Raw genomic sequence first — 25,413 nt, 5'->3', positions numbered from 1 at the left:
TGTATCTCTATAGTAATATTGTGATTTTATGTAGGACACACATGTACTCAGGACACACTTGTAAAAGAGATTATTAATCTCAATGTGGTTCTCCTGACTAAATAAAGGCTAAATACAAAAAATACAAATGTTACTTGAACAGTCAAGCAATGGCCTGGAAGCAGATTTGCACAGTAGTTTTTTTAGATTCCTTTTCATATAATGCTGTCAAGCAAGGAACAAAATTTAACATACAGTTGAAAGTGTAACTTCTCTGATGATCCAAATCAAAATTGAACATTACTGCCTCTGCAATGAAGCAATTTATAGCAGATCTGTGTCACTTTCGGTTGTACAAACCTGGCAAATATTGTGAACGATGAGTGCATATTTGCATTGCAATATTTTAAGTAAACCTATGTCTAACTCAGAGTAACTTCACTTCTATTGATCATCTATTCACAGCTTTATAGGTTAAGCATAGAGGATCTACCCTTTGACTTTGTTCTATCACACTAACACAGCAAAAGATAAAAGCTAACTAGACACCAAATAGAATTTGAAATGCCACTAATCCTTTATTCCTTATTTTGTATCCGCACTATGCATATGATCTAAACCCAGAGACAGATATTATTGTGCTTTTCACTTTATCTGTGTTTTCAATTGTGCTTTAGTTTTCCCTCAGCTTTAAATATTCAATATGTTAATTCAATTTTCATCAACATTTTGGAAAAGACGTGCTTAAGGTGTGTTAATCTCGCCCTCTAACCTCTTTGCTATTTTTTCAAGGTTTTCAATAGAAGATTTAAAACTTTTATGTTGAGGAAATCTTTTTATTTCCACTTTTACCTCTTTACACAAAAGGGTATTGATGAAGAGTTGTATTTATCATTAATAATCTTTGTTATTATAAGAGTTTGAGGATCCTTTTTGGAAACAATGTTGATGATACCGTTTAATTTTGTCTTCAATTTATTTTCCAAGTTTAGTGCTTCTTCTAATTCTCTTATTATGATTCAATGTCTCAGCAAAAACTTTCCTTTTTCTTCTCTTTAGATAAGGGTGTGTGTGTGTATGTGTGTGTGCGTGCGTGCGTGTGGATGGATGGATGGATGGATGGATGGATGGATGGATGGATGGATGGATGGATGGATGGATGGATGGATGGATGGATGGATGGATGGATAGATAGATAGATAGATAGATAGATAGATAGATAGATAGATAGATAGATAGATAGATAGATAGATAGATAGATAGATAGATAGATAGAATTGGACAAATTGACTGGAAGAAAATTCCGGTGAGTGAGAAAAACAAAATGCACTGTTCACTGGAGACAATGCTCTCTAAAAAAACAAGTTACATTGAGTTAGGAACATCTTAGCCTTTCTATTGATTTCAAACAGACACTTTAATTTGTCTGACTTTCCACCATGAATTAGGAGAAGGTTACTCACATGATTTGACTAACCACTGCTTAATATCTATAGATCATCATCTTCATTATCTTCTGTGGCCTGTAGCTGTTCCTTCCAGCAGAAGATGTTCTTAGGCCAGCCACTGCTGACCGTCTACTGCCTTTCAGCTCAACCTGTTCCATATCTAGCAAGAACTCTTTTCTTCTACTTTACCAGTATATGTGCAGATGTTTTTCTCAGTTTCTGCTATTTTTAGAGCTTCGACTGTTTACCAGACCGACAGTAGTGGGGAACTCTTACAACCAACATCCAACGCCTATCCCTCAGTATAATGCCCCTCGTCCTCCCAAAGGATCATCATTTCACTCATGATCCTTACACTGTTTCAAATCAACATGTGGCCTCCGAGATTTTTGGACGTTTTCGTCTCAGGTCCTCCTTCACCACCAACATTTGTTTCTCCTGCAGGAGCTTCTCTACATCCCCAATAAACTGAATTGTTGAGGCTGATATTTTATTTGTCTGCTACAGTTTCTTTCTCTCCTGCTCCAAGATGTCAGCGAGTGCTCTGAGGACCTTGTCATAATGCCATCTGTATCTCCCCGGGCTAAGTACAAAGACAAGTCACTTACTGTTTCTTGAAAGCAAACAACCCCAAGCTTTTTGGAACAAAACTGTATTTATTATACTGCTGATGAATTGGTTTATTTTCCGTTCTGCAAACTCAAGAGCAGATTTGTGAGTAAAGATAAGTCCCTACAAAATCTGATGAATACTGTGGAGACTGCCTCTAGCACCTCAGCCTTATGATTAGCAAACAAAACATGAAGCTAATTGATTTATTAAATAGCCTTTCAGAGCAACATTGCTGTTTTTCACTGAAATAAAGACGACAACTCATTTTCATTGATTATTTTTGCTATTTAAATGGATTAGTTGATGGGAACGCTTCAAAAATATATTCCCAGGACACTAAATGTACTTTTCATATGAAACAGAGACTTTCAGTCAGGATTGAAAATGAGATGTCTTGGTCAGATGACTACACTAGTCAGTTCATCACAAATACACTGGACTCTGAACACATACGTATCTACGCATTAGATGTACTGTATGTGTAGCAGCCCCACAGTGGTGTAGGGTAGCACTACTGACTAAATTGAAGAATATTCCCAGTTTGAGTCTGGCCTTGTAGGAATATTTCTGTAAGAATATTTTCATATTCACCCTAAGCATATTCCACATACCCCCCAATATTTTGTTTGCAGTTCATTAACAACTCTTAATTGCCCGGAGGTGTGAATATGAGTGTGCGTGAGACTGTTTGCCCTGTGATGGACTGGTGACGTGTTCAGAGTGTGCTGTGCCTTCGCCCACAGTGAGCTGTGCCCCCTGGCTATGGGATGGATAAAGCAGGATGCAAGATAGATGAATGGATGAATGAATGTATGTACAGCCGAGTGCACACACAATCAAATGACCAGATGTCTCTTTCTATCTGTGCACGAAGTCAAATAATGCTCATGGGCATTATATCTACTCATCAAAGGTTTGTTAAAAAATATAAACAAACAATCATTGTTTATATAAATTTGTTATTAATATCCTTAAATTTCTAGCTGTATCTTATTAGTGGGGAAACGCCATTACCGCTAAGAAAGTGTCAGAAGTCAAATGTGTATCCCAAAAAGCTCTTTCTCGGAGACAAAATGTCATGAGAGCAAAGGCTTCTCAGGGGTCTAAAGAGATTGTGTGCAAACTAAACCAAACCAAACCAGATCAAAACAACCACAGCATCAGAATTTCAATTTGTCAAGCTTTCTTGTCTGACAAGTAAAAAACAGAACTTGATAAATGAAGAACTCCAGACTCCATTAATCTGAAGTCCTGTCAAAAGAGGAGCGCCTAATAGTCGTATCAGAGGCCAGATCACAGTTTCTCAAGAGGGAAAACAAGGACAACGATGAGGAAGCTAAGCTAATACCAACATGACACTGTTGATTACAGGGGAAGATGTCTTATTTCCTGTCAAGTCTAAGAGCTATGACAGTGTATCAGGAGTGAATCAAACCTTCAAGAAACAGTGGTGGGAATATTTAGATCTGTGAGTGTGTTCTGGCAATGGAATCCTGCACCGAAGCTACATGACCATGACCCATGAAGAGCAGCTCTCTGCTTTTCAGAAACTGGCCATACTGTCTGGTGTAGGACTCATACTGTTCCATGGTAATGAGACCAATTACACCTCGAAAGTTCAAACTTCTTCAAGACCAAAGGAGAGCGGAGGGGGCAGACAGTTGTAGATTCTTCCTAACAGTTTCGTGACTTCAACCCCACTGAACATTATGGGATTATTTGAATCCTGAGAAAGACAAACATTCCTGACATCACAGGAAGTTCTTTGAAACGTTGTCAGATAACTCAAGAGTATCAAGCTCGCCCAAATGTGCCCATCAAAAGCTTGGGTCTATACCCTCCTTTTGCTTTCATGTTGTCAGTACAACAAATGAGTCCTTGAATATGAATACATGAATTTACATTTTAAACTATTTGCATTGACCACACAATTTGGAGTGACATTGTAAATTGTTTAATGATTATAAAGCAATTGTTCATATATACTGGTGTTTATATATATATATATATATATGGATTAGCTTTAACCTGTGGTTATCTTCTTGCAGAGTTCATGGGTTATTCTTTGAAGTGGAATTTCTGATTTGCCCCACAACCAAAGTTAGAGGTGTTCTGCCTGAAGGGAACATGACTTTGTTATGTATAAAAACCTAAAAGAAATAACCCCAAAAAACCTCAGTAAAACTTCAAAATCTTGGGAAATATTATTGTTAATTCAAATGCTACAAGACAGACCTCATAACCATTTTGGTTACTTTGGCTGGAATTCAAAATGCGATCTAATCTTTATTCAATTCCCTGCTTTGATTTTTCCTCCTTGCAAGGTTTAAGCCTGTTTATCTCTGAACATTTTTTTGATATTCTTTTGTGTTTGAGTCTGGGAGTAGAAGTTGTTGTCTGAGACTACCGTTAGACTACAGCCAAATTCTAACCCCCGAAATTCCTCCTGGGCTGACAAACGTCAACAAAGACCCGGAGAGACACCAAAGAGAGGTGAGCAGTGAACTGAAGCCTCATTGTATTGGCTCATTATGGGGTCCCGCAGTGAGGAAGAAGCTATTTTGTAGCACCACAAGGTCAATATCTGAAAGCCAGGGCGATGGAGGGGATCAGCCGTGAGATTTTTAATTTGAGAAAGTGTAAAGGGACTTTGAAAGACAGACTGTGAATTCTAATGGACTGTTGGGAGCAAAGAGACAAAATGTTGGGTGCGCAAATGTGTTCTCTGTCTTTTTTCTGTTTTTTAAAGTGACATAAAGTTTATCTATCAACAATAGTGAAACATTATAGATCTAAAGTTGCATAACGTTCAGTATCATCAAGGTTATACTTATCAGACCGATCTCTATAACAGTAAGACAATTGTAAGACAAGTACCAAGTGTTGCTATTTTGTTCGACAATAATATGCTTTCTAATCTCTATAAAAGCCACTTTTTTCTGCCTTCCTAACTCTGCAGGTGCAAGTCATGTGAAGTTACAGTATATTCCACCCCTTATTAACAGTTCACTCAAAACATCTGTTTCCAAAGCTGTGTCAGATATTTCTCTGCAGCCTGGATTCACTTTCCCAGGAATTTTGATTTTACTTCCAAATAGATTTGAAAAGGGGAGCTGTCACTCTCTATTATGGTGACCTCAATGATTCTGTGGTCTGTCCAAATCCAGCGGTTTTCCATAACAATGCAAATTAAAGGGTGCAAAGCTGAAGGAGACAAGACTTGTTAGTTTCCATCCAAAGGACAGCGGTTCTTTACAACAAACTTGTCTGTATGCCTTGTGTAGACTTTGACAGAATTTAAATGCCAACTTGGAAGTTGTTTTGTTGTGGGACAATAAGTTTTTGATGTCAGTTCGTGAGGATCAGCAGCTGTGTTGGGAAAGTGATACTGGAGCTGTGGAATGGGAGTCTAATAGTCTTTAAGAGATTCTTTTGTAAAAGGCTTTTTTTTTTTTTTTTTTTAAATAAATATGTATTGTTAACAGCCAACTCTGTCTGAGACCTGCTGACACTGATTTTGAGTCGAAGTCTGAACAGTTTTGCTACACTATGGGAAGTCAAAAGAATCTGTTACCAGTGTTGCCATGCATGAGAAGCATTGCTTGATGTACTCAATCAGCATTGTTTGAATTTCACAGATTTGTGAATGTCTGGTTCACTTATTTCCTCCATCAGTGCTTATTTGAGTTTCTAGTTTGAGGCGTTTGCTCCTCACCTGCCAACCAACAGCTTAAAGTGAAAATGTTGTGTAATATGGCTGCCTCAAAAAATTGATCAAGATAAACTAATAGAATTTAGGACAGATATTCAAGTTTTTTAAATGCTGAGTGATACGATTAAACAACGTAGCCTGATGAACTTTCTACCTAATGTATAGTTTTTCCACAATAAAACATGGATAAAAATAATAATACTAACAACAACAATGATACCAGAAGCTGTTGAAACTCCAAAATAAAGTTTCTTTGACTCAGCATTTTGTTGAAGTGTATCATCTCTTCAAACAGCTCGGTCAGCTTTTTGGGAATATCTCATATGCCTTTTGTTGGACACAGATAAGCATAATTCAAGTAGATATACAGTACACATATTTTTAGCTGTGAACCAATAAGGAATATAATTGAAAGTAGCGAAAACCTAGATAATTTTTTCCCAATGGATATAAAAGGTCGAACTAGGGCAAGTGGCAGTAGTGCGTCATAAGTGGTATCTTTCTCCATAGTTTGTGACACATTAGCCTATCTTTTTTTTTTTTTTTTTAACAAAATTACTTATCCAGGTAATGACAGAATTAGGATGACGATTTTAAGCAGATCTAACCTATAAATTTAAATTATTCTAAATGATTGTATTGCTCAGTTTATTAACAATGTAAAATGCATGCATGTTGATTGAAGTCAGAGACACAAGAGTACTCCTTTTTATTAGAGTAGCTGCTATTTTTCACCTAGATTCTTGTGGTTAGATGTGCTCACTCACAATTGGGTGGGAATAAATCTATCTATCTATCCATCCATCCATCCATCCATCCATCCATCCATCTATCCATCTATCCATCTATCTATCTATCTATCTATCTATCTATCTATCTATCTATCTATCTATCTATCTATCTATCTATCTATCTATCTATCTATCTATCTATCTATCTATCTATCTATCTATCTATCTATCTGTTTTCAAAAAGCATTTTAAATAGCAAAAACTCAACCAAACACGCGAGCAAATGTACAGTTAATGAAATGTTCAGGTCTGTAGTCATCATGTATGGTACTATTATTCTGTAATACATGATACCAGGCATCTCTGCCATTTTCCCAGAGTGAATAGGTTGCAGTCAGTGACCCACATCTCAATGCAATGAACTGCTTAACTCAGACTGTTGTTTTATTCAGTGCTCTGTCAACAGACGGTGAGGGGGTAGGAGGAGGAGAGCCCGGCCGCACACGCTCACAGCCCATTCCGATTGGCCGCTGGACTCATCCTCGCCTTCTGATTGGCTGCCGAGCCCGTCACTCCGGTTCTGTTATCGCCGCTTTCCGCGCCATTCGGCGTGCACGCGCAGGCGAAGCAGGCACGTAACCGTTAGGAGACTGTCTGGAGTCTGTCTGAAATTGATAAAATTGGAAATGGAGTTTTTACATCTCTTTGGTCGCTTACAAGGAGGCCGCCTGCTGGAAAATGGAATATTTGACTCTCCTCCTCAGACGCCTTCGCCCACGGGTCGCCACGCTCAGCCAAGAAATATTTGGGAGATAAACGCTGTGAAAGTTTTTTTCTCCCGCAGCCTGTCAGCGGCAGACAGCTCTTTATGCCCAGGTAGGTGAGGAAAGCGCCAGAGTGCAAGTTATCCAGTGTGTGGAGAGCACTGCAGCACCAAGCTACATCAGGGAGGGTTAAAAAAAAAGATAATAAAGGGGGCTATTTAGAGAAGGTTAGCCGTGTAAAGAAAATGAACAAAATTATTCATCACCCTTATTTAAAATTTGTGTGGTTTTTGCCTGTAAAATGCAACGTTTGGTCCAAAACAATGCGTGCGAATGGCCTGTATGTAACTGCATAAAGGGTTTCTGTGTGTTTTTGTTGTGGGAACTTGACCTCATTCACACCGGATGATGCGCAGGTGACGCACCTTTGCTGACGTGAGGTTGTTGATTTAACTCCACGCGCTCATGAGCCGGGCTTCCTGTTACACACCCGAGGGGAGAAAAATATCCAATTAAATGGAATAATTGTTTACGTTTTAACAACCGCAGCAATACTACCACTGTTTATAAACACCAAACACCAAACAATAATGTCCATTGTGCGCATGTTGGTAAACAAAGATAAACTGTCGCACGTGGCCCCGGTGGTGGGTGTGATATGATCCCCATATGAAAGTTTTTATTCTCTCTTTCTCTCACTGTCTGTGCTCTGCAGGGGATCCGCTCTCAGCCATGGAGTTCAAGAGGAGTGCACCATCCAAAATGCAGCTCACCCAAAGGTCGGTTGCTGTGCCACAATGTAGGTCGAGACAAAATTGTGATTTCACTTCTCCCAACTTTCAAGAAGCAGCTGATTTGAGTATTTCCTTTCTTTAAATTTCAAGTATTCACATTTTGGGTATCCATTTATGTAATAGCATCCATATTATATTCCACATATATTCAAATTGCACATTTCATTGCATCTACATCATCATTTTTTGGACATATTCTCTTTTTATTCCTACTTGGAATATTTGACACAATGCGTTAAATAATTTGATTTGAACAATTCTGGATTCGGAGGTTATTCATGGGAACAATTCCCCACTCCCAAAATGCAGATAGTTTGCATGCCAGGGTGTGGATGAATGCAAGTTATGTGTGACACTGTCTGTGTACCTGCCACAGACTCGTCTAGACACTTCTGCTCTTCACTGCAGTTGTCTGCAGACGGTGCAGTCATATGACTTGGGGAGCCTTACTCCCTCCTACCACTGTCTGCTATTTTGGGGCAAGATGGCTGCTAAAGCATTGTTGTTCCCCATGACGTATATGAAAATACATGGGGAGTTTAAAAAAAAAAAAAGAAAAAAAGAAATGCGAGCAGAATAGTGGGTTGCTTGAATTAAAGGACACGACATCAGAAGCCCGAGCATGGAGCGCACACATCAAAGGAAGTGTTTTAAGTACTTTTTTAAAGTTAGATGTTAAATCCTGACTCACTATTTGTGGGTTAACGCAGCCTATTAACTGGAAAGTTACAATATTTTAGGTGATTCTTAGGTCCTGGGGCATGTTTTTTTCCTGTTTCTTTCTCTCGCCGCTTGTTCATCTCATCTGGTACTGAGATTCTAGGTAGCCATTTTGTCTGATTCCTCACCGCCAAAAGCTAGCAGGGCATCCCATATTTTGTTGTGAAAAAGTGCGATGTCTTTTAACTGCCACCAAATGCTGTAGAACTTTTAAAACCTTCATGAATGTAATTTTTTCATGGAGTATCTCTGATAGAGTATAAACAGATAACTGCAGCCGTTTGTCCTGAATGTGCTAAACAGACTTACTAGGTTAGGACTAACTGAGGTTATTGGGGAGACGTTAAACTATGCTTGATAACTAATCAGCGTTGTTTAGGCATGTGATAAAGCACCTTCGAGTGGATAGCGGTTTGGATATGAGTGAAATTTGAGGAACTTGTTACGTTTCAGCATTGTTAAAGAAGAAATATAAAATAGTGCAAATTCAATTTATCCTTTTAGCTGCATATGTTCCAACTGAGTGTCATTAAATGTAAATTTAACACTCTACCAAATCTCATAAATGTTGTTACTGGGAAATAAAGTACCAGGGTTCCTAATGTTTTCTAGTTGTGTTGCTTTAGACCCAATACTGTGCTGAAGTTTGAACTGAGTATTTACTGCCCAGTAATAGTTTGATGGAAGATAAAAATGATCTTTTCACAATATTTATTTAAACATAAGTTGACTCGACACATAAATATACTTGTATCAGCTACAAAGAGTAATACGTCTCACCAAGTAATGACAAATGTATTAAAAAGAAATCACGCCGGCTATCGTGTGCTTCCCTTTCCCCAGTGAGCCAAGCTACAGGTAATATTAGCTCTCCCTTTCCAAAGTGCTCCGAGCTTTCCTCTGACATGAGAACTTACTTCCACTCACCAAGTCTGTGATGTTTATCTGTTTGCCATATCAGTGACCAGTTTGGACAGATCTCTTCATTATTACCTACTTAGTGCATACTTGCCTGCTGTCAGACAGCTCCTTTACTCTCATCTCGTGCTACCGCCTAATGGGGGCTGAGTGTGTGTTGATTATGTTTTCACTGAAGTGCACAACCACACTGAAAACATGCAGCATTTTTACAGGCCCGTCCGATGCCTGGCCTACTTCGTGACGGCTATGAAGGGAATTGCAGTTAGAAAGGTGAGAAATATGTGGGGGAAAAAAACAAGGTTGTAGTATTGCAGTTTTCGCTTGTCATAACTCGGTATTAATATTGATAAACTGGCACAGAATGGCTAACTATTATTGTTTTTTTGTTCTGCTTGAGAAAATACAAAACGGTTATTTTTTTATTGCAAATCAATTCCAAATTATGCGGGTAGTTATTTTAATAAAATTGATCGTTAACTTTTAATTGTTCTAGTGACCACAATAATGGATTAAAAATGCCTCATGTGAACAAAATGTGAATTAATTTACTGTGCTGCAGTTGGAGAAATCAAACGTTCCTAATTTACGCATCTCAAATTACAAATCGGCTTCTTTAAATTAATATTAAAGGTAGTTTCTTCAAAAATCGGTACTTTTCTTTATTCACTTCCACATTGTGGAAGTAGCACTTTCAGATTACACAGCACTGCATTTAGGTCTGAATTTTAACTTTCTGATAACCAACAATTAAAAGCCAGTCCTAGTGTGTTTAATTTAGATTGTTAACTGAATTCGGGTAGTTTAGATACTTTCTGTCTTCAATGAGATAACATCGACTCGTAATAGTTCGGACACTCAGTTGTTTGCTGATGCTCCTCTCTCCCATTTTTCACAGGAGACCCGTGTGCTCTCACAGCCTGTCGGACCCTCATGACCACGACACCAAAGTCTACCCGCCCAAATGGTAAGATCTGTGTTGACCTGTTCATTAAAGCACATTTGGGCGCGTTTAAAGTTGAGAAAAGCAATTCGAGGAATGCTTTAAGGTGCCTCGGTGAGTGAATGCGATTGCCCGAGGGAGATATCAGTCCACTGCACACAGCAGTGTTTACTGAGCCTGAGCTCTGGTCTGCAATGCCAGCTCAACATGACATGTTGCTTAGAGTTGGCTAATCAAAATCTCTGCTGTCATTCACTTTTGAGCAGCAATCATTTTTTATTAACGCTGATTTTTGATCTCTTCATAAGATAATCATGGATATGGATCTACTAACTTTCACTTGAGGCTTAGCCGGAAAATGCTGATGCAAGTACAGCTCTGAGTCCTCATCCCTGCTTTTCTATTGGCTCATTGTCTCCACCCACAGTGGAGTCACGAGGTCTAACATCATGATGATGTCTGGAGAAAACAGGCTTTCATCTAGACTCTAATGCTTCCTGAGCGATAATGAAACGACGTCTGAGAGTTATTTTTTGTGCACGAACAGAGTCAAATCTGAGCATATTTCAAAGCATTGCTCTGTCCAACAGCAGCACCTGCCTCTGTCTGCTGAAAATGGCAGCCCATTTATCTCTCCAGCCGTTGCTGCGTAATGACGCAGCTTCCTTTGACATTGGTGGGGCATATTTTAAATCAAGGCCTTCGCTGTATTTTAAGAAGTCTCCTGGCTGGCTGCCAAAAACATGGATCCATTTGACTGTTCTCGGCTAAGAGCACAACTGCACAGCTGTGGCCCTTCGCCGGTCCTAGCTATCGATAACTCAACGCCATCAGCGTCCATTTTAGGTTCAGGCGCTGGCAAAAGCAAGGAACTGTAATGCAGCTGGTAAAGGGAAAAAAAGAATGAAGTTTCAGTGGAAAAAAAAGAAAAAGAAATGGTTATAAAATGGCACCAGTTTTGAGAGAAACCTTTCCGTTAACGCGAACTGAAAATAATAAAAAACTGAGGTTTATGAGAAATAGCTTTTCGTTGTTTGTTCAAGATTCACACATGAGATTTATTCATTTGTATTTATATTTGATTAAAAATGTCCTCTTTTGTTATTTGTAACGATCTTGCAAATACTTAAAATCCAAATCAATGTAGTTATGAAAACTGCTGATGGTGTAATTAAATCCACCAGTATAACATATTACTATTAACACATTATTATTTCCTTTGAAACACAAGACACAATGTTCTGTGTTTAATCATGTTACAGATTTACCTGTTTATTATGAAAATCCAAAATTCGAGTTTATCACACATCATTTCCACAAAATATCGGTAAACCGAATTAAAGAAAAAGAATTTTAAAGTTCAAAAGAAATCAACAGTTGTTTTTCTCTGGTCTTCGACTTTCTGTTCTTGTTTTGCATTTTTTACTAAATGACTGTTCAAACGATAATTTGCGTTTGCATTTTTAGAAATGGCATTTAAAAACTGACATTTAAACAAGTGGCTTTCATAATAAATGAGATGTAGATTTCTTTCAGAAACTCGGATCAGAAATCTTTTCTGCTTTTGCAGAGTGTTTCATCACGGCAATAAATGGCTTGTAAATGTTTGGTAATTTTTCGATTCATGTGTTTGGTTCTAATTTGCATGTGTGTGTATATTTTTAAACTTAGTTTTAACGTATTGTTTAATTGTGCACAACACAGTTTGTATGCGATAAAAAGCCCTAGCATTTGTTAGAATTATTAACTGGAATATTTTTGCTGTACAATATGCTTCTCTTGAATCAGATCAATTATAGCAATTATAACGGTGTATAATTACCATCTTATTTTAAATTAATTGAAAATTAAGGACTGAAAGGTGATGGGTCTTTTTTTAATGAAGTTGCCTAGCCAGTAAATGCTCTTCAAATTAGTCCACAAGCAGTCCACCCATCTCAACATGCATTTAAACGTACTTTATATTGTGATGTAGAGCTGTGAGTTTGTGTCACGGAAAGGTTTAGGTGACCTTTACCCCCTTGAATACTTGTTTTCCTCCAGTGTTAAGACCTCATGTGAAAGCCAGACTGTGTTCTGATGCCACGTAACACAACAGTGGCTGTCAGTAACATTAAGCTGGGCCTCTGCTCTGTTGCCATGAAAATGGAGAGAGAAAAGGCACTTTTGGGTTTATGCATGTGTTGTGGTGGCAAGTGGGAAAGGAGGCAGCTCAGAACTACCAGATCTATAGATTAATGTCACACTGAGTGTTTACTTCTTTTTTTTTTTTTTCTTTTTCTGTCACTCGAAGCCTCTTGGCTTTTCTAGAAGTTGACTCGCCCATTTTCAATTCAGATTATGCAATAAGGAAGATATTTTGAAATTAAAAAGCTTCGTTTTGATCTGATATCGGCTTCCCGTTGATTAGATAGTGTTAACTATGTTTACTCTATATCATGAAGCCTCATTAAATAAAATAGTTTTAAATGTCAGGGATCTAAAATCGGTCTCTGGTCAACAGTGAAATGTTTGCAGACCTTTGTTTATCATTAAAACAGTCGATACACACGTGTCTGAGTTCAGCAGAGGCTTTGAATTTAAGCTCTGCAGCCACAGCATCTGTAATAACGTCACGTTGAAATCAGATCATCGTTAAAGCAAGGCATGCCTGCCTGAAATTGCACAGCGACTTTAATTTAAATGACAGTTGTTAACATGCTTATTTTTGAAAGGTAAGCAAGTTAAAAAAAAAAAAAAAAAAACATGCTTTGGTTGACTGCTGTGTTCGGTATCAGAGCTGTTTGCCTGCATTTGCTGCCACAGTTTGTGATCCACACAGTGTTCACACGCAGCATGTCCATTCCCAGTCAGCTGCACAGCATTGACAGCTTCAGCAATACTTCCTGTTTTCATTTGACTGCAAATCCACCACTGACTTTTAAATGGAGTGTGCTCATCTATAACACCCTCATGAGCGATACAAAGAAGGCTCTAGGCCTGGGTGACCACTGTTTGACTGCAATACAAGGTTACACGCCTGCTTAAACTGTACAGCAGCCTGAACAAGTACTTACCTTCTGGGTAAAAAAAAAAAAAAAAAACTTTTGGCCTTAACTTAACTTCTGCTGATTTACTCAACTCTTAAGTCACACCAAGTTCTCGGCACAGGGCAAGCAAATGCAGGTTTGAGTATGTGCAAATGAAAGAAAAAGCAGTCGAGTCTCACATTTTCCATATGTATTGAACACACTGTGCAGCGCTGCTTGAAGACTGTATTGCTCTTGGTGAGTGTGGGTCACTTTCAGTTATTTAAACCAGGCCTGCTTCGTTCCCTGCCAGGGATTATCCACATGCTGGGCATCGTTCAGCTTTGGTATGAAAGGTTATATGTGAAGTGCACAGTGCCCCAGTCATCCCATACACTCTATAGAGCTGGAGGTGTGTTAGATTTTAAAAGCTGATATTTACATGCAGGAAAATAAACGTGTTTTTTTTTTTTAAAACTATGTTTGCTGACATTTCTACTCATTTTGCACCTGTATGATCATTGATCCATCTAAAATCAAAGGTACGTTGCAGATTCATGCAAAAAGTAAGAATTTTTGACTGCGTACAAACACGAGTCCATGGTGGCCAATCGGCTGACCTCCACCCAGTTAAGCAACTTAACATCTCTGCTGTAAGTGTTTTAATTTCCCTCACAGTGATTCTAGGGTAAAGTTAGTTTATTGTATCGTATAAATATTGCCAGAGACAAATTATGAAGTTGTATGTTTTTGGGTAAACCCTTGCCCGGTTACCTTGTATGTGCATCAATTACAACATTATGTACCAGGAATCGCAGTGAACGTTTCCATAGAATTCTGTATTTAATGTCATTATAACACAAGTTGGTTGGTACGTTATTTCAAATTGTCAAATTTATTGAATATGTACAGTAGCGAATGAATATTTAGACTTTAAGAACTTCAAACTTCCAACAGCATTAACATTTCTCCCATTCAGGGGCTTTACTCAAAGTTTCTCTCAAAGTCAGCTATGTGAGACTTGGGGGTGTGCTTGCATTTTTCCCTAATTGGGGCTTATTTTACCACACCTGGAATACCTGCTTCCCCTTTGCCTTTTGACCTTTTGTGAATTAAGACAGCAAGGCAGAGTTTGAGCTCGTCAACCGCGCAGTACATCATTGTAAAGAGAGGTTGCGCCATGACTAATTAGTAAATCTCACTTCTCTGAGGTGAAGAACAAAAAACAAAAAGAGAAAAGATTTTTTCTTTGCAGGGACTGTGGGGATTGATGAGTAAATGCCCACCTGCACTAAGTTGCAGTAACCTAATAAGTCTCCCTGGACTTTGAAGGTGAATATTTCATATTCCACTGATCTCTAACAGCTTTTCTGCATGTGTCATATTTGGCTCTCCACAAGCCTCCTAAGATGGGTGAGACGGCACCCACAGACTGCAGGGTCTCTCCTCACACAATGGCGTGGAAAGGTCAGGCCTAATGAAGTCGGGGGTGTGACCCCTAGTATTCAGTGACTTTGCATGGGCTCCCATCCTACCGCTGCAACCATGCCGGTTAATCCCTTTTTGATCCTAATTGATAGGCATTAACATGATCCTTATCCAGGAGCTGTGTTTTGTCTTCCACAGCCCTTCTCTCTGGGTGTCAGTGACACAAAGTGTGAAAGCGTTAAACCAAATGTGAAATTGATATTTTTCATGTTTGTGTGCTTAAACTCTGGCTGTGTTTCTAGACACTGATGCAGAAGTGCTCGATGTTCAGCTTTTGCCCTTTGAGGCTCTTAACAGGACTTAGCATATAACCTCTGGAATCCGTTTGTGAGGTGACTGGTACCAGCCCTTTGCACTTTGTTTTCCTTTGAGTCCTTTTATTCTCATCACTGACTAATCATTGCCTTTAACGGTTAACTAATGACCCTCTTTAAAATGTTTGCACATACTTCAAGACATGTCACTTTTATGATTTCTAAAGTGCAGGTGTCATATCAGCTCCCAAGGGCTTTGAACTCACTAACTTTTAACTTCCGTTTCAGGAGAAATTAAATGTTTCTCCTCAGATTGTTTGTTTTATTACTCCAACATTATGTAATTTGTTCGACTTATTCCACTAGTTCGATATTATCATTCTAATTGTATATTTTAGTTGGATGGAAATAAGACTTTCACATGTTTGTCTTTTAGAGTTTCAATTTGACCTTTAATGAGATTTTCACTAACATTGAAATTTTTTTAAAACTGAACATTTTAAAAATGTTCCTGTGTTAAGCCTAATTCTTTCTATGACATTCATCGAAAGACCTGAACATTTCTACCCCACAGGGTGATTAAAGGTTATTTTTAGACTTTTTGTTTTTTTAATACTTTTATGTGTCATTTTAGGGTAATACATTCTGTTGAGCAACATTGAACTGACTATATTTTTATTTTAAAAGTTCCCTAAATTGGAAAAACTTCCACATTCTGGACATTTTTCATTGCTTCTAACTAATTTGTTTTACTCTTTATGTTTTCAGTAGATGTGACTAATTAGCAGCTTTGGGTGTATGTTTGCACATAGCACGTTTATATATATATATATATATATATATTTATTTATTTATTTTATTATTATTTTTTTTTATTAATTTAATTAATATTTAAAAAAATATATTTTTCTTTTCCTTATGAGAACTGTATTGACCACATGCTCTGGTTGAGAGGATAAGAAGCTTTGCCACTGCAGGGTGGGATATTTTCTTCTTGTTTAGCCTGACTTTTCAATTCATTTTTCATTCATTTCATATTTTAGAATATTATTTAAGAACAGACGTCAACGGGTAACACATAAATGAGATGTTTTATGGTCAGATTAAACTTTATTTAAAAAAAAAAAAGGGGGGGGGGGCCAGTTAGACATTGGTTAATACTAAGCAACTTTGTCACACCACGGACAGTTCTGTGACTTGTGCTAATGGTTTAAAATGTTTTATGATCTGTTGTCTTATGATTTTATGAACTCTTTTATGATCTTCTTTGCACTACAAGTTTTGTACAAAAATTACCCCAAATGCCTTTTTTTTTTTTAAATTTAAACACTTATGCTATGACTACATTCTATTCTCAATAAGAAATGTGTTTTGCAATTCAGGTGAGATTATTTTTTTCTTCACCTTTTACATTTTTAGTGAGGCTTCTTAATGAGTGTGTATGTGTGTTTTTTTTTTCCTTGAGCTAATTAAAAGCTTGATAATTTTCTTTTTTACTATATCTGGATTTTTTGGATTTTTTTTTTAAACTCATTGTATGGCACACAATGAAATGTTTTTGAGTTCAATTCTAACCCAACAACTTTAAAACCAGTTTAAAAATACACCATTACATGTAAATATAATATATTCAGATCTCTTGCCAAGAGGCTAAAAACTGACCACAATCCAATAATACAAAATCGCTCATATTTTATTATCCCCGATATAAAAATAAATAATTAAATTGAAAAAAATCAAGTTTTCAGTCTCCCTTAAAGATTGCATATACATTGTTGTGTATTATAATTCAAAATGCATTATTCACAAAGACAGTGCAGTATATGACCGACTTAATGGGGGTATATTTTAAAGTGAATGCTATCACTTACCGTAGTTTTATGTGGTGAGTTCATGCTCCTGTCCATTATTTTATTTTTTGCACATTTTCTCATATTTGGAGATGAATGCATCGATAATGTGCACCAACTGGGGAAAGGAGATGTGTGGCAAAAGCAAGAAATTCCTGATGAAAAGAGCACAAAGATGCACAACATACTAAACATCATGGACTTGCCTGGTTAAGGCTGTAAAGGGTTACATTTTCTGGTTAAGCTTTGTAAATATAGATTTTTCTCAAACAGCTTTATGTTTCGAAGCTTTTTTATGAACAACCATATGTGTGATTTTTCTTTTTTCTTTTTTTGTTTCTTTTCACAACACACTCGAACCTGCACAATTAAGAAACACATCTCATCATTGTGCTCAGCAGTGTGCAACAACCCACTTTAGCTGCAAAATGCCAGGTGTCATGTTGGTTCTTGTTGGTTTCACACACTGACTCAAGACTCTCCCTGGAACGTATTTCTCATGTCTCCATAGGATTGAGTGTTATTTCCAGCTTGTTTGTTGCAGTGAATAATGAGTTCTCTGTAAGGCCTGATGACATAATTTGAAGATTGCTTAAGGAAAATGCCTAATTACGGAGCGAGGACTCTCCAGATTGGGACAACACTCGGGTTCTTCACTTGACTGGCACCACCTGCCCTCTATATGTCACATCCACTTCTTCGCCTTTCCCAGTGTTGTGAAACCGAGCTGGTGTTACGTGCAAACCCCCAGCAGACCCATGTGCTGTGAATCACTGGTGGGTTGGACTTTTAGATGCTGGTGTTATTTAGATTCACATTCCCCATAAACACGTCGCAACATCTGCAAATGTCAGTTTCTGTTGGTTTGACAGTTAATGATTGCTTTTGACTGGTATTGTCATATTATTGACTCCATTTAAAAAAAAATCATTTAGTCTCTGTTTCAATTTGTCTGAAGTTGTCCAGCACGTAGCTCATTGTGTGCTGTGGGAAAGTGCTTTATAGATAAAGTAATGAAACTGGTGTGTCAGTACCTGTTTGCTAGAGTTATTATTTTTTGGAAAACATGGTTCAGTGACAGCAACAGTGTGAGATCTCTCTACTGTGTTGTCCTCGTCAGTGAGACAGTGGGAAAGTTCAGAAAGTCCAAGCATTCAAGAGGAATTTCTAGAAATACTTTAGTAAAGATTATGAAAACGTATTGGGCAGGTATATTTGTTTGTAAAACTTTGATTTTCTTCTCTTTCGTTCCAAATCTATATATATATATTTTAATTTTGAATGTTTGGAGTCGACAAATAGCTGCTGCATGTACAGGAAGCAACATTGTGAGCAAATATGTTATCTCTATTTTTTGTTTTTCCTAAAAAAAAAAAAAAAAAACAGGATGCAGAGGAGTTTCTGAATATTAGGACATTAATATTGTTTAGGCTTATAGAAATGAAGGCAGGTTTAGCATTAATACCACCATTGCTGTTTTACAAAAGGTCCAGGTACGATTTACTGAAATTGTCATGCTGTGTGAATGTTAATTGGCTAACACCCACTCCGAGCATCCAACTCCTACACATTTAATGTAATATTGTGTCTTTGTACAATTGTGATAATTGTGATCTCGCAGCAGGCTTTCCTAAAAAGCAAACAAACCTTCTGGCTGTAACCTTGCTGTAATTTTGTATTCTCTTATAGTAGATCTTTTTTTTTCTTTTTCTGCCCGATTTTATCAATAATTGCGAGACCCAAAAAGTACTTCTTGTGAGAAAACAAAGACCAGAGAAAAATAATAGAAGCCACGGGAGTTTTTGTGAATGCGTAGTAGTTTTTTTTTATGTTTCTTGGACCAATTTCTGATACGAATAACCACCATGTAGGGAACCATTAAGCTGCATTAGGACCAATGGCCAAATTACATTTTTGATATGCTTATGACGTAAAAACGGTGATTAGTTTGATATTAGGGCTTGAATATATGTTCATCCAAAAGATTTGGCTTTAACACTTCAGCCAAGGCAAGTGGAAAGCACCAGAGCACTACCATTTGACTTTTCCATTACTGGCAAACACTTCCCCAAGTCATGTTTATGCCTATCAAACCATGATCTTACTGAACGTCAGTGCCGCTGGACCGAAGCATTATTTAGCAGTTAATTCTGCAAGTCACGTCCATGAGAGACTGTGCCATCACCTGGAAAACCCAAACTATTTATTTCACCCTTCAGCTTTCCGGAGCAACTTCAGCTACTTCGATTTATTCTGTCTATATCATTTTGTTGTAAACAATTTCCAATAAAACTGACAGATGAAAATATCTGATGTAAAGTACTTGCAGGATGTTGCTGCATCACAGCAGGGATGAGAGGAGCTTGTTGTCATGTGTGAAGTAGGCCTGTTACGACATTGAAGTCTACGGTAATTTCTGTTCTACTGAGGATTTAGCTGTCACACATCCTACCAGCAGACTGTCATTCACGATCAGCTCATTTTTATGAATTGGCTCGTGCAGCTGCACAGTCCGACCATATCTGGCTACATAAACATGCATCGTTCAGTATGTAACCAAGTGTTTTGCCCTGATCTTTTTACTGTAGAATTTGCTTGATTAAAGACATAATAGGAGTGAGGATTTCTTTCTGAATGTGATTTATTAGTGAGGTTCTGTGAAACGAATAGCGTAAAACAAATGCAGGAAAGACTTTGACAAACAGTATTTCAAATGTAGGCTCTGACTATTTTCTGTACATTTGTAATGCAAACAAAGTTACAGAAAATGAAAATGAATCTTGATGCCGAATAATACTAAAGAATAACTTGATCAATAACTCACCTCTGCATGGGTTTGAGTGTGAATCCGAGCTCTGCCAATAATAATAAAACCTTATTGTTCTATGGTTAAAGCTTGCTGTGGTCATACTGATAAATCAATCAGATTTCCTAATTCATTTTCCAGATGTCTGACACAATAACTTAAATTAAAGACCTGTCCAGATTATCTGTCGGATGCATATGACGCCATTTACTTTGAATAACAGTTTGTCTGCGATTGTTATACTGCCAAAAAAAATCAGTAACCATATTCAAGACGTAAATGCTTAAATATTTACGACTATGCAAATAGTTCTATATCTCACACGTAATTGCTGGACCAAACCCGACCCTTATGCCACCACTGGTCGACTCTCGGTGTGTTTGTACTGGTAGATCGAAGCCTGCGTTAAATGAAGATGGGACCAGGTTTGGCTTCCAGACCATTCATGATGTCTGATACAGTGTTAATAGAGCCTGCGTCTATATAGCAGCTTTTCAGTGAACACGGGGAAACGTTCCTCTTCAGCTGATGAGTGTGATACCAGGACTCCTAGATTCTTCTGTGCAGTGAAGCTCACATACCCAAGACCAGATTGCAAAACACATTTTGATTGGAGGGGAGACGTGAAAACTGAAGGATTTGAATTGAGATTTTGAGATTTGATATCAGTTTTCATTACAAAGGCGATGCAGTCCTGTATGGAGCAGGCTACTCAATTTCACTTCGCTCCCTTGTGCTGCACGTTCACCTTTCTCCTGGCAAAGACCATTTCGGATCAAGGACGCCATCACCTTCGCTACTAATGAGCTGGTTTATTTACCAAATTTCCTTGTGGACTTAAACTGAGAGAAAAACGAGCCATGCATAGCAGAGCACATAATCAGCATTAGCAAGACGCAGCTCCAAAAGTCCTCGCTTTTGTGTGACGGTTTAACAGCATGTAGCTTACCTGAAGTGTTTGCATGTTGAACGTGTGGAGCTTTCACAGAGGCCGCTGGAGTGAACAGACCACATTATTACACCCAGAACAAAGATGTACGGGATTTTAAATTGGACATACTCTCCAAAAGGCGGCAGTGAAGAGGGTTTAGTCATTCTTTTTTTTTAGATGAGCAATTCTGACGTCTTTATTTCACGCTGGGCGGTTGCTCCTTTCAGGTTTATAAAAACTCCAATGATCATGTCGACAAACTACAACTGTTTGACACTAGAGATGCCCAAGCGATTGGTAACTTAAACACTGTCGGCTCTCTTGAAGCTCAAGTGATTCCCTTGATTCTCCATATCATGGCTTGTCATCATGTAGTCTCATTTCTTGATTTATTTTGCACATTCAGGGAATTACATGAAAAAACATCTGAACTACGAAGGAACCAAACTGTATGAGTCACTTAGTAGCGTTTCTCTGTTCAGCGCTTGAATTTAACAGGATGTTGAGGGCAACTTGAGCTGCAAAGAGGCCATGTCAATAGTGGCAACAGCAGCTGCATCAGGATTAGATAAATTATTTATACGTGACTCGTCAAAACTCATGATGATATGTTCACAAAACAAAGAGTTCTCTGAGGAAGTCCTGAGTGAAATCCAGGCATGGTCGATATGACAGACCTGCAGTGTGCTGTATGTGAGATTACAAATCAATTGCTAATCAACCTAATGTGTTAGAAATCCTTTTGGCTGCCCCATACATTGGCTTTTTAATCACAGCTACACCTAATGTACTACGTCTTGAATTATTCAGCTCGATTTCTATCGACTCTATTGTGTTAAAAACAAAGAACAATCACATATTTTAGTGCTTTTAATCTAATTTCCATCACAAATCTATCCACGTGGTCCACAGTGGTACAACAGATTAGTTTAAACTGATGAAGAGCCTCTGGGCATTAATGGCTTGCAATAATAATGATGCATGTGTGGCACAGTTTTCTAATTGGTGCACAGCCGACTTGCATTTGCAGGCCTCCTCATCAGAGCTCATGTACACTACTTTATTTACTGATGGAGATTGGCTTCAAATCTCGGCGTAAATGGGAGGCTTTACTGTATGTTTGTTTATCTGTCCAGCCATCCCATCTATTCAAACAGCGTTCCTTTCATTTAAGGCTGTGTGTGAGCTCGGCTTCTATTTTCTTTTTTTTTTTTCCCTTTCCCTGGGACCTTTTCTGTTATTTTGGGACCAGATGGCGAGGGGCACGGAAGCGCCTCTTTTGTCTGGGTGCCCCTGTGAAAGGAGGTTGTCCTCCTTAATGTAATCAGCAACACCGGAAGGGTCCATTTTGGGCCGTGAAAGAAGACAATTGGGTCTGGACACGTCTAGATTACAGAAACGCAGAGTTCATCTCCCGGCCCTGCCCCCTTTGACCAAGGCTCTGGCATGGAGGATACTCAACTTTGATCATTGGAGGGTGGAGGTGCTGATCCGACCTCACGAGGGCAAAAGGCCACCCCCCCCCCCTTCACCCCACCCTGTTTATCCTGCACTTGGCTGCTGCTGACACCTCCTTCCGGAAGGTGGCAGGGGGTGGGTGGCTCGGTTTGGGCATGGGGGGGGGATACCGCGACCTGTCTAGACACCGTTGTTGCCTTGGCGTTACCAAGGGGACACAATGAACTTTGACCTCAAATGTAGTTGGTTAGGAGATATTTTTTTTCCCCACTTTTCAAATTTTGAGGGTTTTTCAGAGGTGGAGAATCGAAGCGGGGTGTGGACGTGACCTACTATGTGCACAATCTGCTCTGAGAAAGCACAGGCATGAATTTAGTGGTAAAACTTACGATTAACGGTACTGTGTGATCGCCTCAGTTCACGGACATCAAGACTGTCGTGCTATCGTGTTTTGAATTGGATACTTTGGGATATTTTTATTCAGGTACTGTAAGTAATCTTCATTTTTGATGTCTCTTAATTCTAACGTTACTTGTGACCAGCAAACATTTCTATTTTATCCCAATTTTATTCGACAAATGTGGAGGAATACTTGTTTTCTGAGACTTTCTGTGTTCTCCTGTTGACTCACATCTTTTTATTGTATCGTTTGATTTGATATCGCAGCAAATGAGAATAATATACAAGATAATGTTCATGCTTGTATGCCTGAACTTTTCTTTCCCTGCTTTTACAGAATATATGCATACATAGGCATACACGACTTCATGAAAGGTTTGAAGGTCAAGCTTCAACCTCCTGATACAGTATTTAGATTTGATTTTTAAGGCTGCAAATCAGATAAATCCAACCGTATTGTCTTTAGTCTGCACGGAAGGATTGATTCACTGTGTATTTTCTCTGTTTTTGAATAAACAAGATTGAAAAATAAATAAGCCTAATCAGTTTTGCTCGTGTACACGGTTGAATGTTACTCATAATATTAATCACACGTCACTCTTCAACCCGTAGCCACTTTTGGTTTTGGCTGGAACGACAGCCTAGCCCAATGTGTGCCTTGGCTTTTATGTTGAGGCTGTGTCTCGGGAGTGGTTTTAGTGAATCCACCATCATGGCCGCCACTACCAACCCCGCCCTCTCGCCTGCCACTCAGGAACAGTTAAAATGGCAGCATGCAGCAAAATGAGTGAGAGGGAGAAAGAGGGAAACGCCCACTACTGTGAGCTAAGGCACGGTCGACTGAGCTGAGGCTCGCCTCGTATGCCAACTTAAGACAGAGATAATCATTTTAGGTGTTTTCGCCTCTTTTAAGTTCAGTGTTGAATGCTTTGGAATTGTAGACAGGTATGCGTCGTTGAAATCGGTAATCGGGGACTTTTCACAGACTTATCTAACAGTAGTTTGTGAATTGTTCTATTTCCAAACAATTTCTGTTCATATATATAAACCCAATTTTCTATGTTATAGTTAAGTTTCATAAAATGCGAATTTTTGTTAATGACAACAAAACCCGTGGCTTCACTATTTCATTTGTGCAACACAGCACATGTATTCAAGAAAATATGCATTTTGGTATTCAGTCTTAACCTTGTTACTCTACAATAGAAGGTGTGTTTTGAACTCCCCACTAAGATCTGTTGGCGAACTGCCATTTTATTTTTGCCGTTATCGGCTTCTCATTGGTGTGATGGATTCACAAGATTAAGCTGGTAATCACAGAGTTTTCTCCTCTGTCTTAAATAAAAAAGTTAAAAGCAAATAAAGCTTGTATATTTAATTTAATCTCTGTTTCTTCGATGTAAGATGCCTTAGTTTGGCTGATCTGGACTGACCACAGCATCATTTGTCTTCTGAAGTGATACAATATGGTATTTCTGTGACTATATTCATTTTTAATGGCGAAAGAACAAAGTATAATCATCAGAGATTATTAAAACCTTTTGCTCTTTGTCAAACAGCTCCATGAATGTGCTTATTATGTCGTCTAACTAATACCAATTAAAGGCTTTACACTGCACCATCCCAGTGCTGTTTCGTTGAGCCTGAGACCCTTTCAAAATGGCTCACGGGGCATTAATGTGTATATCTAGTTGCAGTAAACTAGCTGAAATGAAGTGTTATACCATTGCAGGACTGGCTTCCACTTCTTAACAGCTCTATTGCAAGGCACTCCACATCCAAGCTGCAGTGTGGAGAATTTTAAGGTAAACGTCCCAATTTTATTTTTTTTTTACCTCTTCCTGCTCACAGTCGATGACATTTTATTACTCACTCTTGGCGTGATTGTGTTTTTTATTCCTCTTTCCACAGTGCAGAGAGCCGGTGGTGGACTAGGAGGAAGATGTCATGCTAAGGATGGGTTTTGGTGATGATGGTGCTGCTGTTGATGCAGCATCGAGCTCTCACTTTGTGCCTCTGTCAGCTATGATCCGTAACCACCGAGTGAGTGACGGGCCAGTCCCCCGGGAAAGCAGGGGGCCTGAGGTGAGTCAGATGTATCCTTGACCCTGTCTTGCTGTGTGGCAGCAGGCAACACTAACTTAGTAAAAAAAGGCCAGAGCTGGCTTGACTGTACATTGTACATCTTTATTTAGTATGTAGAGAGAGAATGTAAGAGGCATTTTTAGAAATGTCAAGAAACTTGACTGTTTACGTTCAGGAGACCCTCGACATCAATTATAAAATGAAACAGCAGCGTATGGCATCACAGCCTCACACCTTAACATACATTTGTTTCCGACCATTGTACGGATTGTACTTTTGACTTTTCTGATAGTTTTTATGAACTCTCCGAAACATAAACTCTGATATTTCCAGAAGATATACAACATTACTTTCTTCATTACATTACTTGCACAGAATTCCACATTAGGACTTCGACAAAAATATCAGAGAATAGTTGCATATGTGTGCCATCCAAACATGTATTAAACCATTTTGCAAAAAACCCCCCCCAAAAAAACAATATTAGAATAACTTGTTTGCAGGGTCAGTGGT

At 38.5% G+C, this 25,413-nt stretch overlaps 1 protein-coding gene across 5 annotated transcripts in view; it reads left to right on the top strand.

Moving 5' to 3' along the window:
* The first annotated feature begins 7,086 nt into the window (after nucleotides 1–7,086).
* The window catches only part of LOC308125500 (uncharacterized protein), a 31,456-nt gene continuing 13,129 nt past the window's right edge, over nucleotides 7,087–25,413 (top strand). For 3 of the 5 annotated variants that reach the window (XM_080489315.1, XM_080489314.1, XM_080489316.1), the window contains exons 1-5: nucleotides 7,087–7,358; nucleotides 7,962–8,025; nucleotides 10,577–10,645; nucleotides 24,548–24,620; nucleotides 24,727–24,900. In XM_080489315.1, coding sequence (XP_080345441.1) covers nucleotides 7,169–7,358; nucleotides 7,962–8,025; nucleotides 10,577–10,645; nucleotides 24,548–24,620; nucleotides 24,727–24,750 — 420 coding nt within the window. In that variant the 5' untranslated portion in view covers nucleotides 7,087–7,168 and the 3' untranslated portion in view covers nucleotides 24,751–24,900. Of the gene's footprint in view, nucleotides 7,359–7,961; nucleotides 8,026–9,893; nucleotides 9,952–10,576; nucleotides 10,646–24,547; nucleotides 24,621–24,726; nucleotides 24,901–25,413 lie in introns of all 5 variants that reach the window. The other 2 variants (XM_080489317.1, XM_080489318.1) reach the window with 1 other exon arrangement.

The sequence above is a fragment of the Lipophrys pholis genome, assembly GCF_963383615.2.
Source record: "Lipophrys pholis genome assembly, chromosome: 20".
In the NCBI taxonomy this organism is placed as follows: Eukaryota; Metazoa; Chordata; class Actinopteri; order Blenniiformes; family Blenniidae; genus Lipophrys; species Lipophrys pholis.
This window is presented reverse-complemented; position numbering and strand designations above follow the sequence as displayed.